The 19453-nt window shown below is 43.6% G+C and overlaps 1 protein-coding gene across 4 annotated transcripts in view; it reads right to left on the reverse strand.

The window, feature by feature from the left end:
• Positions 1-19453, reverse strand: part of HIPK3 (homeodomain interacting protein kinase 3) — a 113637-nt gene that overhangs the window by 64788 nt on the left and 29396 nt on the right. The window contains exon 1 of one of the 4 annotated variants that reach the window (XM_037403410.1): positions 12529-12743. The exons of 1 other annotated variant lie outside the window; for it this stretch is intronic. Coding sequence is in view for 1 of the 3 variants with exons in the window: in XM_037403409.1 (XP_037259306.1) it covers positions 10993-11005 (13 nt within the window). In the remaining 2 variants the exon portion in view is untranslated. Of the gene's footprint in view, positions 1-10992; positions 11249-11719; positions 11987-12528; positions 12744-19453 lie in introns of those variants that run through there. 2 more of the 4 variants (XM_037403411.1, XM_037403409.1) reach the window with 2 other exon arrangements.

A 19453-nucleotide genomic window follows, 5' to 3' on the forward strand; every position in this document is an offset into this window, starting at 1 on the left:
CAATGAATAAGGTGTTTGGTGAAACAGGCGCAGTAAAATCCTGCAGCGTCCTACACCTGAGACTGCTTGAAGACCTCTGCCATCCCCTCATATGCAGCACTCGGAAGACATTCCAGACAGAAGCACTCTCTTCACTATACATTAACATATATGCAATTAAATACACCAGAACAGCACGCAACTATCCAACACAAACCGTTGCTGGAGGTCTTTGCTTTGAGAAGCTAACAGACTTGATTTCTCCCCACCCAGATGAAAATCCAGCCCCACGCGTGGACAGCAGAGCGGCACGGGGAAACGCCACACCACCTCCACCACCAGCACTGCTGTGCCGCAGGGAATTTTTTGTTAGGTTGGGGTTTTTTTTGTGGTTGGTAGTGGTGGTGGTGAGGTTTTTTTGTTTTGGGTTTTGTTGTTTAGGGTTTTTTTTGTTTGGTTTTTGGGGGATTTTTTTGCTGGGTTTTGTTTTTGTTCGGTTGTTTGGATTGGGGTTTTTTGGGGGGAGTAGGTTTTTTGGTTTGGGGTTTGGGGGATTCAGGTTAAAATGTAATCCTATGGATGGCTACACTGGAAAGGATACAGTTACTATGTTGTAGAGTTACGATTTTTGTTTGGGTTTTTTAAGCAGGTCTTCCGGTAAAAAAAAACAACATACTACGCATTTTCACCTACCACAGAGTGGATCTTTCTTTCTTCCCTCCTGTCACAAATCATTTCACTGAGTCCACACTTCCTATCAAGACTACTCCTGCTCCCTTGTACAAACTGAAGCTTGTCAGACTGTATCCACATGAACGAGTCCAGCAGCACAGTAAGAAAGGGATGCAGGGAGCAAAGCAGCCAGTACTAAAGGAAAGAAAAACCCAATTCTGTGCTCATTTCAGGCAGGTTACTTGAGCCTGAACACTCACAAGCAGCTGGTGTGCATCTTCCAGTTAAATTCAATTTCAAATAAAAATCAAATGCATGCACTACCAGACCACTCCAGGATGCAAACCAAAGCCAACGGAACTATCAGAAGATGGACTAAAAAGCACAGTGCCCAGATAACCTACTACAGGCAGCCTCTGGCTACTTGACTAGCTTCAGACTTGATTTTCAGTTTTACTCTCAGGGAGGTCTGTCCATTGACCCTAGGCACATTTTTAAAGCCTTCTTCTCCTTCCCCAAGTTCAAGATGACCATCCTAATCCTGGGCAGCAGCACACACAAGCTGTGGCTGGCTCTGGGTTTGCCCAGCTTGCTTTGCTGCAGTACCACGGCTGCTGCATCCCACCTCACATGCCAGCTGCTGCTAGTGAATACTGCAGGGGACCTGGAAAAGAAACCTGTCTTGAGACACCTACCAAGTATTGTTAAGTCTAGATAGGCTCCCTTTGAAGGAAACGAGGCTTCTTGGCTCTAAGTTCAAAGCAAAGAGAACTGGGAAGTCTACACTTGCTTGGCTTATTAAACACTAAATTATATCAAGACTAAATTCTGTGCTTCTGAAGAAATTACGAAGTAATGAAGTCACTGCATTTCAAATAAGTAAATTAATTGTTTATTCATTTAAATAAATGAAAATACATTTTCAAAAAGTAATGACAATAAAGAGGAGGTGTTTCATAGTTTGCTCCCCCCCTCCCAGTCAAGCTACTCTCTACAGAAACTGAATAGAGAACCACACAGCCATTGCTTAGTGAAACGGAGAACCCCAGTAACGTCTTGCTAATGTTCACCTAACTGTAACCACGCTCTTTATACCAGATTCTTAGAATTACATCTCCATCCTTCTTCAAACAGTTCCAGGCAAATTCAAAAACGTGACCGATCTGGCACACTGTAACAACCTTGAGAAGCACAGGCTGTTCCAGGCCTGACCGCTGTTAATAATTAACGACAAGTTGACATTTCCTCATGACAGAGTAAGGGGTGTGCGTAGCAGAGTAACTAGTTAGTAAGATCACTGCAGCGGAGCTGAAGAGAAATTGCTGCGCTACTCCCTTAATTCTTTGCAAAACAAAGAGCCTCTTTTCACTGCCCCAGGACTGCGATCACTGTGGTGCTGCTGTTGCAGTAAAATCCCCAACAGGCAAAGCCCAGCCAGGGTCAGCCACCTAATACCATAGTTACAATTTAACTCCAGAAAACTTGTTTTCCAGCTTCTTTCAAGCCTCCATGGGTGAGAACCGGTTCCAGCACACTCACACCCTTGCCGGAGTGCAGCGGAGTATCAAGGGAGGCTTTCTAGAAGCTCAGCGATTTCCAGCAAATGCACAAGTTGAGCAGTAGAACTTCAGAAGTGTTTTATTTACATTGTGCATCACTTTGAAAACGCCATGAGGATACTGTCATTTTTCCCAGGTTAAAAAAACCTGTTCTTGGTATGTTAGGTGCCACCCAACTTTTCAATTTATTTAGCAAATACAAAGCTGAACTGGTTGCTCTCTCTTTCCCCCCAGAAGAAACCTTATTACTGGTAGTAGCAGCACCTCTATGTTATTGTTTATTTTGGATATGTAGCTGAACAAGCTGTACTGATGTGAGCACTTTCATACCCATGAACTGTTCACCCTGAGGAATTCCCTTACTCCAGCTGTACGATTCATAACAACAGCACTGGCAACTGAGGCTTCATGCAATTTATAAAAGGAAAACATAGCCACAGAAAGTGCAAAGTGTCAAGAGATAGAAGCCCAGGGAAACCTACCTCCTCTGCCACCTCAAAGCCAGCTCTGACCCACGGAAGGGAGGGACCTGAGCAAAGGAGGAAGCACTGAGATGTTTTAAGTAACACATGCCAGATGAACTGTTTCCTTGCATAACCGTGGAAGCAATTCTGGACATGAACTGCACAGGCACACACACATTCCACCACAGAGGCCAGGGAGATGCAGAGGCAGCTCTGATGCTGCTGCAAAGAAGCCAACACCCAGGTCTAGGGGTAGCAACCAGAAACCCAGAAGTTCAATGACAAAAGCAATTATTATGATCTTTAATTAGGCCACATAAGATGTTTCAGAGCTCAGGAATTCTAGCCCATCATACACCAACAAAATTAAGCTGAGCCGATGGTAGCCTTTGCCTGATGTGAAACCTCAGTCCCACACAGATCAGTGGCGAAAGTTGAGGCTGGAAGGCCAGAGGTTGGTTCCAAATTTGGAGACAGTCTTAGTGAGAAGCAAATTGCAGTTTTAAGAATGCTACGAGGCCGACTTTAGATTTGTGCAACATTTGAGGTATTTTTAATCAGACACTACCAACATTGCAGTGATACCAGAAACTGAAAATATACGTTCATTCAAGCATACTGCAAACCAGTCTCACTTACGCTATTGTCTCAATACTTAGAAACAGAACTGACACCACACAAACGCAAACATCTTTTACATAAAATATCAGCACAGACTCGCAAGACTCAACGCCGTCACCTGTAGCAGTACTGAAGAACACAATCACTATATTCATATTTTCCACAAATATCAAAAGCTAAATCTTGCGATGCCAATATGACTGCAATCATCGTTAAAAAGGCGAACAGAACAATACTTCAAGCATGTACTTCTCTGCTGGGCAAGAAGCTGTTACGCAACTGAAAAGGAAGGACAAGCAGCTCCGTACTGGCCACCAGCCCTGAAAGGGAGCACGCTCTCCAAACCAGGATGTGCCACCATCAACACAAACGGGGCAGTTCAACCAGCCAGGGCTTGGCCAGCCTAATCTCTTCTTTTAAAAGACTACTAACTCTTTTTGAACCTGAGAACAGCAGGCACATGGAAACAAAAAGTCCCTAACAGCAGTGATTAGGAGAGCCCACACCTTTGGGTTCTGCAGGACAGTACGGTGCTGAAGGATGTACTGAAGCTACTGCTACTGCCTGTCATTTCAGTGCAGCAAGGAGGATCAAAGCGAGCAGAGAGGCAGGACATAAAGCCACGCTTTTTCCACTGCCGTAAGTATTTCCAAAAGATTTTGCCACCTTCCTTGAAATAGGAATAAAATTTGATAGAGGGGCTTAGCTCAAACTGCCTGCTGGTAAACCACCTGTTCGCATGCCGGTTTCGAAAAACAAAACCACACACACACATCCCCCCAAAACCCAAAAAGACTTGCTAAACAAGTATGTATGTCATTTTTCCTTCTTATATCCAGCCATTTTATTTTTATTTCATTGCTTAATTATGCATTCTTAGTCTGCTGGGCTTTTGTTAGAATTGGAAGCGGACCAACCCAGCTAAGAAACTTTATTTAGAAGTTTCCTTTTAGAATAGCTCAATATCAAATGTAGCTCCTGTAAGAATATAAATCTAGACTGCTATTTTCCTCATTGCTACTACACCTCCACAGAACGGCTGGCATGCCAGAACATCTGTACACCCACGAAGGGGTCTTACATGAAGTTGATTCTTCATCAAGTCTTCTAAACTACTCAAGGTGGAGGAGCTTCACTAAAAATTATCTTCCTCCCTCTTATAATAAAAGATTTTCAGCTGGACAAAGCACGCATCAGTACAGCAACACAAAATTACTGTTCTCCCCACAGAACTTGCACATTAAGTTTGCAACGGCACATACTCTAACCTGTCGAGCTCACTAAGTCTGGCATAATGCAAAAATATGCTCATCAGGGTCTATTGTACCAAGGGAGCAGAGTTCGGGAAGTGTTTAAAACTGTTTCCTAGACACTGAGAATTACCCAGCAGTAAGTAACATTTGAGTTAAAACTTGCCCCAAATACATGAAAAGCCTAATTACTCTTCCAATATGACCAACCAGAACTTCAATATGAAGCAGCTACTAAGTCATCAAGACAGCACACCTATTCATTCACAAATCATATCCAATTCCTTCTGCAACAAAAATATTGCTGAAAACATGAAGCTTAGATTTAAAACAAACAAAAAAAAGCTAACTTAACTGTAAAAGAATTAAGACATAATCCAACACACTTCTCTTGATTTATCTTTGGTAAAGTTTTCAGGTCAGTCACTTCAGCTACAGCCAGCAACAACTTTCAAACGTCTACTGAGGTCTATACACACACAGAGATCTATATATAGTCACTGTGTGTATGTTTGAAAGGGTTTTTTATATATATATATATATATACACACACACACACAGAGAGGATGAAAACTCCTTCAAGTCCAAATTTTTTTTCCAGAATACAAATTCCTTACTTAAAATTGTGGGTTTAATATTTTGCTTTTATATAACAGATGACTTTCTTTCATTGTAAGCAACAATATCATGAAAATTGCATTGGTTGCTTACTGCAAACAGCTGTATGCATTAGACACAGCATATACAGAGCAATGACTAAAGAACGGAGGGAAAATAGGTGTTTACCACTTCTTCCACATTTCTGAAGACGTGGAGGAAGCAGCATTTCCTACCGGCAAAGATCAGTGCATTAGAAACGCCTATTCTCTCACAAAAGGCTCAGCCTTTTGCCTCCTAACAAATCAATAATTGTAATAACCCGTATTATAATGTTTCCCAAAGCCACCAGCGCAAGAAATTTCTCCCTCTCCCCTATGCAGAAAGCTTATTGATTTAATGACACAAAAGAGGTACGCAAAAAGAAAGCCAAGATAACGTGCAGCATATGACCCCACTAGCTAGGGCATAACACTGATAAACATACATCAGTTTTTCCTCTTCTGCGTTCCCTTCCATATCTAATAATCTTTCCATTTGTAGCATAAACATTTAACATTCACTCTTGTTTTAATCTTTAAAACAAAAGTTTAGACATCTCTTCAACCAAGTTTTAAAAACATTTAGTCTCAAAGAGTACTTGTCACAACATTTTGCGAGAAAAACTCCCATGATGTCCTCTTGCAGGGCGCAGAGCTGACACAGCCCCAGGAAGCAGTCAGCCCTTAGCATCGTATCAAAGGCCATAAAGAAAAGGTATTAATAAAACTCTTCAGAATCTCATGAAACCAATCTGTTTCTATTAGGCTGAATACCAATCAATTTATTGAATCACAAAATAAGTTGATGTTAATAGATAAGTAAAGAGGAGGCAAAGAGCATTTGTATTCTCTTAGGAACAAAGCCTGTTCCTCCCGAAGGGCTCCACAGCTAAGATCCCCGAGGACCAGAACACCCATACTAAACAGATTCAAGCACTGAAAATAAAGACCTTGTAAGGACCTCCTCTACCCCTACAAACAGTGTAAATCTTCAAAAACAAGCTGTGGAAAAAAAAATTCTCAACTAGAACACACAGACTGTAGACAAGCAAGCAAGTCAAAGAAAGAAAGAAAGAAAAACCACAGAATAATAGAAAAAGGTTGGAAGTACCAGATGACTGAAGTTTCTAGGAAAACACAGGAAGGAAGAGATTTACAGGGCAGTGACACACATTAACAGCTTCTTAGTCAAAAAAAGCAGAAAGACATCTTACCAGAAACAAATAAAAAGACTTCTGGAAGTTGTGCAAGTTCCACCAATTGTTGTGTACCAATACAGGCAAAGCCTGTACCATAGGGAAGAGGGAAAAAAATTAGTACATTTTACTCAAACTAGTGGAATAAGGTCAAGGTTAACACACCATTTTTTGTAAACACTGATAAAGGACCAAAACAAAGTAGTAAATAACAGAGAATGTGGAAACATGAGAGAAGAAATGTGTTTCCGTATCCACATATCAAAAAGTAAATAACTTTTACAGAAGTTAATTACTAAGGTTTCAGATAAAGTTGTGCATATAGATAATTTTTACAAATACCTGATGCTAGTGGTTACTCTTACCTTCCAGAGGGAGCTCAAATCACCAGTAAAATCCCCAGTTTCTTTACTACCATTACGGTAACTTTTTATCAATCATCAGTACTGAAGTTTGTTCTCTCTCAGCACTTGCATTTATACGACAGCCTTTTCATTCAGACCTTGAGCCTACGCCGGCGCCCTTCTGTAGGTAGGCACTTGTTTCAGTCTACACCAGCAGGATCGGGGAAAGGTTCAAATGTCAGTTCACATCCAAAGACCCTAGAGAGCTGGCCTGGAAGGATTTGGTCACACTAATAAAAGCAGCAAACATCTCTGCAATGAAGACACTCCAGCCCCACACAAAGCACAGCTGCACCAGTTAGCACCATCCCAGCTGAAGCTGTCCTGCTGGCAGCTTTTCCTGCCCAGGGACCAGTTTTGCCATCACATTTTATGATGCTTCAAGGTGAGCATGAGGTGAGGAGACCCACTCCCATCTCACAGTTCGCCTTCTAACCCAAAGCCAAGTGAAACTAAACTCCTAAAGTAACCCAAAGCAAGTTTTCCCCAGTACTGGACACCGCTTGCCCCAAGGCAAGGCAAAAGCCAAGCTCCAGCTCTGTGATAAAAATCTCATCTCAGCCAGCAATTTACGTTCCTGCCAGTCTCATGCCTTGGAAGTGTCCCGCTCCCACAGAAAGAGCTGCAGGACAACAGGGTGTAGTAAGCAAAAGGAGCACAGCCTCCAGTGTGGGGAAGGGGCAGAAAGGCTCAGGTGGGTGGATTACAGAGCCGTTCCCCGCAAGCCTGGAAAACAGCTGTGAGCACCTCGGACCTGCAGCAGCCCCCTCCTCTTTTAACAAGGATGATGTTAATGTGAGACCGCACAGGTGTCAGGACCTGAGCTTTCTTGTACCTAGATTTTCCACCACTTATTCTGAATGGGCAGTTACTGCAGTGCCATACATATTTGGCAAGTAATGTTTATAGAAAGTGATTTTCATTTGACAATAGCTGACTTTTTAGATGAAAAGCATTACTCTTATTTCAACTGTACCATGCTTGAAAAAGCAGTAAAATAGCTTTCTAGACCTGTTAAGTTATTTTAGCAAGAATGGAAAGAATCACATGAGTATAAGACTACCGATTTTAAAAAGAGAGGGGTTTGATGGAAGCATCGCATAATACACAGTAATACTACTCCCTACATAAGAATCTGATTACTTTTTAACATTGAGATAGTTGCTGTAGCTTTGATCATACTAAAAACATATGAAAATATTTCTTATACCTGTTTTGTCTTTCAATATTTCACCAAGACTTATTTTATTGCTGCATTTTGGAACTTGACCTTAACATTTTTCTAGGCTTCATCCTGTTATTCCCAAACATTGTAGGGCACAATAAAGCTCAAGAAAAGGCCATACTTCTGAAAAGGAGTATTTTCTAATTTTTCCTGAAAACACAAGGTGAAAAAACGTTGTACAAAGAGTTCAGATAATACTGAGACTATTAAATATGTGAAGTTTATAACATAGGAAGAGGTATTTTGAAATTAAACTGATTCCAAGACACTGAATAAAATAGAAAAAAAAAATCAGAACTACTTGAATTAACTTGCTTTAAAAACACTCTGGTTACTTGGCTCTTCTTCCATTTCCAAGAAAAATTTCTTAACTAGAGATTAACTCCATTTTGTCAGAAAGTTACACGCTTTCAAAATTGAAGTGGAATATTGAGACACTATATGAAAAAAGTGACATAATGTAAAAAAATACTACAAAACTGTACAAAGATTATCCCCAGACTGCATCTAAAACCCAAGACTCATAATAATTCATGCCATCGTGCCCAACATTCACTATATTGAAAACAAGACAACTGAAGAATTAAGGGGCAGGTGGTGGAGGGGGAGGACACGGGACACAGACGACCTGCCCTGTAGGAAATACTACGCTAACAAATAAAGTCACAGCCTAAAACCCACTTTCAGAATTACATGTTGTTCCTCTGCTCATCCACCACACAAAAGTTAGTGCCTCCGAAGACAAGGACAGCTTCAATTTTCCTAGAAATCTGTAAAGGAAATAGAGGCTCTAAATTAAAATGGTCTATATAGGAGGGCAGGCAAAGCCAAGAACAGGTAACAGGATTTTCCAGGCTTTATGCTTCATTATAGGTTATTTCAGGTCAAATAGAGGGTGTTCACTGCCTACATAAGTCAGAAAAGCCAACCCATTGCTAATGCATTTCATAGCAGTAGGTATTGAAAGTTACTTAAATACAGTTAACGTCATCATTTAAGGTGCACTGCACACTCATCGGCCAGCTCTAACACGCTCACTGCTCACCCTCACAAATGTCTTCGTATTTGGTTTCACGCACAACCCAGCCAGAGTTCTGAAACAGTTTCAGGTACCTAGAGATCCATCTCATACTTCACCCAAAGAATGAGCTTTTCTTCCAAGACCTGGATTGAAAGCAATACATTATTTTCCACTCCACCTCAGATTTGCAGAGAAGAGATCCGAAGAAAAACATTAATGCAGTGACTTAGGAACTGAGACACTAGAGCTCAGCTCTCACTTCCCTTGTTTTCAAAGGCAAGAAATGTTAACAGTTAGACCAGCTGAAAATAAGTATTTGACCAGCTGTGAGTTTACATAACCCATGTACAGGAGCTCCATAGTTTCAACGAAGAAGTGCTGAAGATGTTTTCTTCATCAAATTGACCCTATGCCAAGACTTCTGAAGTTCTCCTCTAACTGCACTACAACATCATCAGGGAATTGAAGAAGCTCAGAAAACACAAGAAGGTACAAACAAGCTTTTTCAAAGTATGAAAGGTGGATACTATTTGACAAAATTCAAGCGAACACATAACTGAGGAGTGCGGCTATCACCACGAGGACACCCTGCTTCCAGGTTTCTTCTTCCCTTGATCAAGTATCACCAGTTGATTAAGAGACCTGCTCTACCCACCTCATACTTCTGTTAATTAGTAAAGCAGTGTACCTCAGCTGTAATGCTTCTGCAACGCAGTCAGCGCAGCTAAGGCTTGTCTAATGAAAAAAATTTTAAAAAGCATAGATGTTCTCTGCTTTTTTCCACAAAGTTCTGTGCAGAAAGCGATACTGCCTACTGTAACTATCCCGTACGTGCACAGCAGCCGTATGCCACAATGCCTCACAGACCTCACATTGCAACAGTGAAATTTAGCTCAACTAAAAGTTTTCCTTCTGTATTTAACATTCCTCTGAAATACATGTTCAGCCTCAAATGACAGTGCTGTTCCTGTTAGCAAGGCTTTTCTTCCCCCCTCCACACACACAAGAAAGCTAACTACAAAATTCTCATTTCAAAATGCACCGTTTTGTCAAAAGGATCTTTGTTGCTATAATCAGCATACTGGCAGAATGAGAACTACAAGAAAGAGAACACATACTGTTAAAAAGAAAGTTACTCTAAAAACAGGAAGAGTGCAATGCCTTAAAATAGTAGGGAGAGGTACATCCCTAAACACACAAGCTTGGAGCACAGCCTGACATTCCTACACATTTAGGTCGGGATTTTCATGAGAATTAAGCACAGTTAATTCTGTTCCACCCAGGAGCTGGTAAGCTAACGCTGCCTCTAGACGTGCTGCTCAGCCTCCCGTCCCCTTTAACCATCGCACTCAATCCGACAGATGCTTTTTGAAAAATTGCCTCCAAAATAACATTTGTTTTGAAACAACTGCTATAAATTGAAGCAGACAAGAAAAGCAGCACACAGAAATTCTAGTATTCCTTATCAGTTGCGTCAACTTCTGTAAGCCGAGTTGAAAGCTCGCTCTTCCCCACACCCTGCCTTTGTCTCTGGCACCTTGTTATGCAGGAGCCGGTTCTCACCTCCCAGTTGCTCTAAGTAGCTGTTTGAAAGATAGGAGGGAGGAAACATGCAAACACAAAACCAAACCCTGAAACAAAGAAAAATCACAGGTACCAGCAGAGACACCAGGTGACAGGCAGCTTCCCGAGCAATTTTTTTAATGTAACTTTATTCCAGCTGATGGATTCTCTCCCAATTACAAAGCGTCCTCAAACCCACAGAGCCACACACCACCGCAACGACCAGAATTCGAGCATTTAGCCAAACCTATCTACAAAAAAACAGTTCACAAGCACAACTGATGCCTCGCCCTGAGCAAGCAGTAAAATTCGCGCTACAACCGAAGCCCCCAGCAATAAGCACATTAAAATGAAAACTCTACCTAATTACTGTTTTACATGATTATAAACATCATCTCACCGTGCGCTACCATAAATGGTTGGCGGCAGCAGATAAAGCAGTCACCGCTGTTATATCGCTATCAGTTTTCTCCCGGTAAGCCCATGTTAACACTCTGCTCTATTTATTTGCGATCTCACCACGCCACTTCGTAATACAGTCTTGACCTATTTTCCAGGTGCTTAATTAATCTCTTTGCTGGCTGCCACGCTTATTAGACAGTTATTGCGTGAATGTTAAAGTTAGCTGATAGAAACCTTTAGCAAATTTACTCTGTTATGGAATTATTGTTAAGTCCTCACAGCCCAGCCAAGCTTTTCTACTTTGTGTGAAATCAACCGGAGCATAAAGTTTTTTTCCAAATGATGTAATGGGAGGTAATACTGGGGGGGGGGGGGGGGGCATAACAATCAAAATATACACTGTTAGATACAACTGCAGGTTTTACTTAATGTAATTGTCTCTCATGTTAATAACACGTTCTCTAAGAGTTTAAAGATACTAAAGTAAGTGAAATAAACAAGGTTATATGTAAGCAGGAAGATGCAAAACCAGAGCGCCACATACTCTGTGGGAAGGCAAGCCAGGCAGCCTCCGAACAACTTACCGAGCTAACAAAAAAGGAAACCATCGCAGTTCTTGGCACTGACGTTTTAAGTCAGACGCAACAGTTAGCTACAAAAGTACAGCCTCAAAAGAAAGATATTTATATAGAGTAACTACATCGCATTGACGATTGAAGGCTTACCGTAAATAAAAATAATTTCAAAAAATACATAAATCGCCGTTTCCTACAGCGTTGAAGGCAAAAGCATCCGCCAGGTTTATGGCCGACAGCAAGCTGAACCGAGCAGCAGAACAAGCCCGCACCGTCCCTGCCGCACCGCGGACGCGGAGCCAACGGCGGTAACCCCGCTCGCCTCCCGCAGCGCCGGTTCTGGGAGCTGCCCAAAGCCCAGCGCGCCGGCCTCCTCCCGCTCCGCTACAGCCACACCGGCCCCTTGCACCGCTCGCTGCCCCGCGGGCCTCTTCCCGGGCCGGGTCCCGCCGGGAGCAGGAACGGGAGGAGCCGCCGCCGCCGCCGCGCCCGGGCGCCACCAGCGGGACCCCCCGCGCGGCGCGGGGGAGGCGGCCGCCGCCCGGCGGCCCGGGCGCACCGTGCAGGGGGGAGGCGGCGGCGCGCCCGGGAGGGGAGTACCCGCGGCCGGTAACGGGCGAGGCGGGCGGCCACGCCTCCCCCGCCGGGCGGCGGCGGCCTCGCCAGGCAACCGGGGCCCCGCCGGCAGGCTGCGGCCGGGCGCTCCCCCGCGCCGGGGAAGGGCAAACTTCGGGGAGGCGGCGGGGCGGACGCTGCCGAGAGCGGCGAAAAGGGGAAGCGGGGCGCCGCCGGGCTCCGGCAAGGGCAGCGGCGCGCCCCACGCCGCCGCGGCCGGGCGCCGAGTCCGCCCCGGCCCCGAGCCCCGGAGCCCCCCACGGGAAGAAGGCGAACGCCGGCGGCGCGGGCAGCGCCCCTCTGCACCCAGCTGGGACGGCCCCGCTCCTCTCCCTGCCGCTCACCTTCACGGATCGGGCCGCACTGGCGTCCGAGCTGGAGCTGCGGCCGCCGCCCTGGGCATGTCCGGGAGCTCCCCGGGGAAGCGCCGTTCCGGCCGGGCTCAGCCCTTCACCCCCACCGCTCCTGCCGCCGCCGCCTCGGCCGCTGCCATCTTGTCGTGGCGGCTGGGAGGAAAGCGCCCCAGCTCAGCCCGCTCGGCAGCCCGGGCCTCCGCCTCATCTTCCCGGGGAGGGACCCAGCCCGCCCCCGGCCGCCGCCTCCTCCGCCTCCGCCTCCTCCCGCCTCCGCCGCTGCCCTGCCCGCGGCGGCCTAGCGGCGCCCACCGCCGCCCATCGCCCCGGAGCGGCGGAACGAGGCCCCGCCAAAGCTCTGCGGAGGGGGCTCGCGGGCCGCGCCGCACCGAGGCCCCGCTCCGGCGTGCCCCGGCCCTGCGCCCGGCCTGCGGGGCCCAGCCTGCGGGGCCCTCCCGCCGCCCGGCCCGGCCCGGCGTCTCAGCGGCAGCGCCCCCGCCCGGCCCCGCCGCCCGCCGCAGCCGGGAGCCGCCCGCGCTGCCGCCCGCCGCTGCCCCCTCCCGAGCGCGGCCGGCCCCGGCCCGCCGAGGGCACAAGCACAGCTCCCCGCCGGCCGCGGCTCCCCGCGCTCGGGCGACGCTGGGTGCCGGGGCTGTGCTTAGCGCCTGGCGCTTCTGCGGCCCGGCCGGGCGGGTGCGAGGCCGTCGCCTCCCCGAGCGCGGACAACCGGAGCCGCCCCTACGGCGAACTCAGCTTTGCCTGCCCGGCCTGCCGCTGCCCGGGGAAGGCAGCCTCACCCTTCCCGAGGGCTCCCCGAGGAGCACCTGCAAACCGACAGCCTCCCAGTGACAGAACCTGGTCACCCAACACCAAACGACAAGCTTTTCCCCGTCTCCCTAGCTGCCAGCTCCCGTCACATTAACGGATACATAGCAGGCACGGAGGGGAAACGGGTGTTGGAGGAAAGACTTGACTCTCAGGGCCTGCAGCTGAGAAGATGACAACATGAGAAGGAACACATGGACCCCACGTTTGTTTAAACCACTGCTCCTGCTTGATGAGCTGAGGAGACTCCCCTACCCAGCCCTGAAAAATAACTGCAAAGCACCAACCTCCTAGATGTGGTGTGCCATCTCGCCCCGGCGAACGGTCCCTGCCACCATCAAACACACACCCTGCTCCCGAAGTAAAAGGACGGAGCAAACGTCACGACCATTTTGCATCCCACATTACAGTTCAGTGGTTTGCCTTGCTCAACTCTTGACAAAATAACAGCATCCACCCTCGGTAACAACGTGCCCCTAATACTATACATCACTTAAATATTAGTGGTTGGTTGTAGGACTGGTCAACTTCTGCAAATGGCATTCTTCACCCTAAATAGTATTCAGCTGATGTGGGGCAAAAAAGGAATTACTGTTTGCCTATAAAGTAGTTAGCCCCAAGATAAATGCTTGGCTACAGCCACAACTGGACATCACATGCTTCTCCACCTCTTACCAAAAATAACCAAGAATTTATTTACTTCCACAACTACATGTACTCTCCTATTTTCCTCTTGCTACTTGTCCCAGTGTTTTCAATGTGCCTCTGCTCGATTTTAACCTTTCTTTAGGTCTAATTCTTGTAATAAGGATAGTCAGGATGCAAAGTCAGAGTTTGAATTCCTTAATTGCAGAAGACAATGTTATTGTACGGAAGTACTAAAACCTAACATCGGAGTTACTACTGTAACACCACCAATACTCAGCCTTGTAAGTAATGAAACGTATAATTTAGGGGTGGGGAAAAATAGGTGGATGTCAATGTTAGTAAATTACATCTGTTAAGAGCCTCTCATCACATCTTTTGCTTACTAATTTTATAAATATTAATCAAGCTTCTTTTCACACATCTCCTAAAAAATAACATCCTACAGAATTATTCAGATACATACTTCATTAATATATAATCTATTTTAGAAGACTTTAAATGTTGATAAACAACCTTGTTGATTACTTAACTATACATAATCTCAAAAGACTTGACAACATAAAACATTAAGTATATGCTGATTCAATCTGTAAGCATATTTCATCTGCAGACATAAACTGGCATAAATTTGTCACCCCAAATTAAACACTTGTGATCAACTGGAAAAAAAAAAAGTCTTCCTTCTCAGCTACTAACTACTCTGGACGTATTTTTTACAGCAGATTTTAAGGAACTATTTCTAGCAATCCTTCTATTTTTCACCATGCAACTTCTTATAGTTTGATAACCAAAACAATCCAAATATGGTTGTAAACTCAAATGATACTAATCCTCTAAAAATAGACAAAATTATGAATCCAATGCTCCACTGATACATTTGCACAATTTTCACAAATCAAATTTAATTTAGGTTTAGAAAAGAAGGGGGTGATTTTGGGGTGATTAACCTCTCATTATACTGGTGTCTCTGGATTTTTTAGTTGCTCACATTTGCTAAAAAAGAGCCTCCCAAAACATCTCACCACTGTCGGTTTTGTCCTCATGTTCCAGTTTTTGCTAATTAGAACAAGCTAGACTTCCACTCAGCCTGCAATGGGAGTATCATCAGCGTGTAATCAAACTCTCAAATCTCTTCGAAACTCCTTCAGTTGCTTTTGTGGAATGTAGCATCTCCAAAGATCCATTATTTGTCCTTACTTGGGAGCTGTTTCAGCTAAAGGGTTCCTTGTGTTCAGTGCAAATTTCATCCTACTAAGGACGGAAGGGCCTAAATGGCACGCAAGGGCCGACGAGTGCCTTCGTAAGCTGAAGCACTGAACCTCCTCTGTCACTCAACTACTTGTAAAGCTTACTTTGGCAACAGAAGGGTGTTTTAACTACCCACAACACATGGTAAGACATCATTAGATGCACCAGCAAGTTTTAAACACTCAGATGAACATTTCTATTAAGAGATTAAATACAACTGGTTCTGAGAAGCCCTCACATAATTTTTTTTTTGTCTTCTGAAAAAAAGTAAATACTTCCTTGTCCTGATTTTTGCTTGGCAGGTACATTTGTGCTGGCAGGCGACTGAGGGGTTAATACAAAAACTCCTGTTACACCTGTAAGTAGTGTGGACTACTGATACCATTTGGAGGGGAGTGTTTTGTTTCAAAGTACTTAAGTAACTAAGTGGAAGGAGGCCCATGTCATTTAGATTCATTTATAAACTTCAGCTTTGAAACACACACCTCCATAGGCTCTTTGTTCCTCCTTGTTTCTATACCTTTGCAGAGGATAAGCAGTAGTTAGGTGTGAGTGCTCAAGAGTGGAAAGAAGAAACAGAAGTTACAAAAGAATGATGTAATCTATTATGCAGTAAAAAGACATGATCTGAAGACAAACACAGGCTAGAAGTTTTTGGCAGCACACCTACCAATGACATTTTGTGCTATTTTTGTTATCAAAATCCCAAGCCTAGACACGGACAGAAAACATTTTGGCTAGAGCCATTTGTTTTACTCATCAAACTGAAATGAGCTATATCATCAAAACACCGTTTACAACCAGTATAAGTTGTTTAGATCGGCTGGACTCTCAATTCCTGAACGAACTTGAGTCCTGAACGAGGCTGTGCTATTAGAGCTGCTCAAAGGAGCAAAGCCACAAAGATAAGGACAGGAGAAGGCAAGACCATAGGGCTGTAATTCCATCTACCGGGCCCTTCGCTCAGTCACTAATAACATAGGATGCCACTGCCTGAAACAGCAAGCCACGCTAAAAGTTCATCGCTGGGATGAGAAAGGGAGAGAACTGGTCTCTTCCAGTTTTCTTGATCTGCACTCTACAAATCCAGTTAAATTCTCCCAGTGATAACTCCACTGCTGGCACGGAACTTCCCATTTAGCATATTCAACCCACCCAGCTAAAAAAGGGTTTTCTTCGGTGAGTTGCATCAGCTCAGGAAAACACTCAATGAATGTCAGAACTAATGCAAAGAGGAAGGCAAGATTTCTTCCTTGTCAGCTGGTAGGTATTGCTGCACAGACTTCAGCTGCATTTTCTGGGTAGCAATTATGAAACCCAAAGAACCCAGAAGCATGCTGGTTGGCAACGCGTTGTTGTGACCGCTGAAGGTATCCAGGCTGTAGTTGCCTAACCTGAAGAGTATAAACAGCAAGTACAAATCAATGCAAGGAGGGTAGAATAGGGGAAGGTTCCACTTCAGCTTTTCTTTCTTTTTTTAAACTTTCAGGCCACAGTCTTTAGTCTTTCCCACAGTATTTAGCACTATCTGCTAAGCAGGGAACTAATTTTTGGTAGGGTTCAAATTATAGTATTACTTTACTGTTTTTCACATTGGCTGAAATATTTTATGCTTACAATATTTATCCTCCCAAAACAAGAGATAAGACTGGAACAAGTTAACTATTTTTTTATCCTCACAATTCCTTATCTAAAGTGGTTTTTTTAACACACGTGTCACTGAAGTATGACTTGTGTTATGAGAAACAAGCATTCAATGTGAAACATTTGGATTAAAACTTTCACGATCCAGATTCCTACTGAAACCTATAAAGGGATCAGAGTTAAACTGATAAAACCCATGTTTTTAAAACATAAAAAAATAAATTTACACTTTCCACTGATTACCATCATATTCAGATAAACATAGTTCAAAGTTCCCCAGATCCCCTCCCCACAGATTTGTTTGCTAGGCATATCCAAAATCCAACCTTCTGTTGCTGGGCGTAAATGGAAAATTACTTTCAAATTTAAAGCAAACATACACTTTGCTCTTTTTGCAACAACAGGAAGGTTGGTTGAGAAGCACTGTATTTCTTCAATTAAAAAACTTTAAATTAAACTCCTCTATGCATTTTACATTAAGTCATTTGTAAAAATAAGCACTGATACTCAAACTCAAATTTCAGCTCTTATTTCCACTTTATTTTTTTCCATCAAAATACTACTCTCTTTATTAAACCAGCTTTAATACATGACTTAAAAAAACCCAAAAAAAGCCGAGGTGGGGGGAGACATTTTGTTTATTGCTTGCTGTTTAACTTGCAAGTTAAACAGCCTGGCTGTTAAACAGCTGTAGATTTAAAAGCTACAAAGGACAGAAGACACCTTCTGTGGGGGTCACGGTGGTTTCTGGGGCTTTGTGCAAGGGTTATGCTCATGCTGATGTTCATTTCATGAAGACATCATCGTTCCTTGTGGGTCTCCTAAGGTATGCATGAGGAGCGATCCACTTCTGTGATTCTTCCAAAGAGGAAAACCAGACTGAAAACATTTTGCTGCTTGCCTGTCTTTCTGCTTGTTTCATCCTTAGCCCTCAAAACCCAGTTCTAAGGAACTTCAGACACCATCCTGACATTGCTATTTCAAATTCTACCAAGTGTTAATGGTAACTCTTGGGAAATTAACTTGTGTACAAAAAAGATAATAACAGGGTGACTAAAATGGCAAGTCTTAGGAAATGTAGAAGGAATCTTAAAAGTCTTTTTGGTTATCATGTAGATAAAAGCTGGCTGACTTGAGATGAACTGCCTGTCTTTGCTTTGTAACAGATGCTTTCCTTAAGAAAAACAATGAGTAACTGATTTTGCGCAAGGACTTACAGCTTTCAAAAATCCTGGAAGTGTTCACTGAAGAAAAAAACACCATTGAAGAATTCTTAGGTTATGTTTTTTTATTGAAAAATTAAAACAAACTGCAGGAAACCTCTGATGTTTCCTCTGATGCAACCCAATAGAAGCAGGTGGATTTGAAGAGTTGGTGCCGAGAACCTGCCATTCATACAAGATGAATACTAGCATCCACTGACGGTTGGACCACATCTTCTGGTTTATTTCACCCAAAAATAATGAAGTTTGCTTATTCCACAGTTTCTCTGCAATGCAACCAAAGCACAGTAAATTAGGATTCCCAAGAGGATCTCTTCAGGAACGCACCCCTCATCCAAACTACTAATCCCCTTATATTTCACATCACAGAAAGGCAGTATGACTACAGTATGGAAGAGGGACATTTACGTATCAAGCAGCAGAAAAAACACAGAAGTGGAAAAATATCAAAGCTTTATCTTGAAATTCTATAAATAACTACTGCTTCAATTTAAGATTCACAGAAATTATTTTTTTTTTCCAATAACTGTTTGTTTTGGTTTTAACCTCATTGTTCTTTTCAGTGCCACAGTTGTTGAAACAACCAACTGGGACAACTATATTTTAAAAAAATGGCACCATACCAATTGTCAGATTATTTTGTTCAGGGATACTGCGAAGTGCTTATTTCTCTGCTTCTGCTCATAGTACATCAATAGGTGTGGATTTGACAGATGCTTCATCACTGTGTCTTAAACTATGCTAAGTTCTTGTTCATATTTACAGAGGACCATAAAGAGTTAGCATAATGCAATATTCTACAGGGTAGTTTAAATGTCTTTACTGGATCATGTAAAAGATAATGTATCATGGTATTGTATTTTTCAGACTATATTTTCATTTTCAGTATGTTTTTCCTCTTTGTAAAAGCCACAGAAGTAGATCATCCCCCATGCATACACCATAGGAGATCCACAAGGAAAGGTTTTATCTTTATGAAATGCGTCATGATAATGTACATTTGTAGTTGGACACTGTAAATTTTCTTGCAAGAGTCTTTCTAAGTAGCTATTTTCATGTAGTTATTAGCCGTTGTGGTGTCTGAGTGTCCTTCACATAGGTATACGTAATATTCACATTTTTCTTCTCTCCAGCAGAAAAATAATTGAGTGATTGTTGGGAATAACAAATGTTAAATGTGTGTAAAAGTCCAGTATGTTTCTATTTTTGAGGCACTTAGTAAAGACCAATGTAATAATACTACACAACAAAACCATGAGAACCTGATCTAATCTGAGAAATATAACATACAATCAATTAAAAGTAAGAATTCTAACACACAATCACAC

Source organism: Falco rusticolus, chromosome 10, assembly GCF_015220075.1.
Source record: "Falco rusticolus isolate bFalRus1 chromosome 10, bFalRus1.pri, whole genome shotgun sequence".
Lineage (NCBI taxonomy): Eukaryota > Metazoa > Chordata > Aves > Falconiformes > Falconidae > Falco > Falco rusticolus.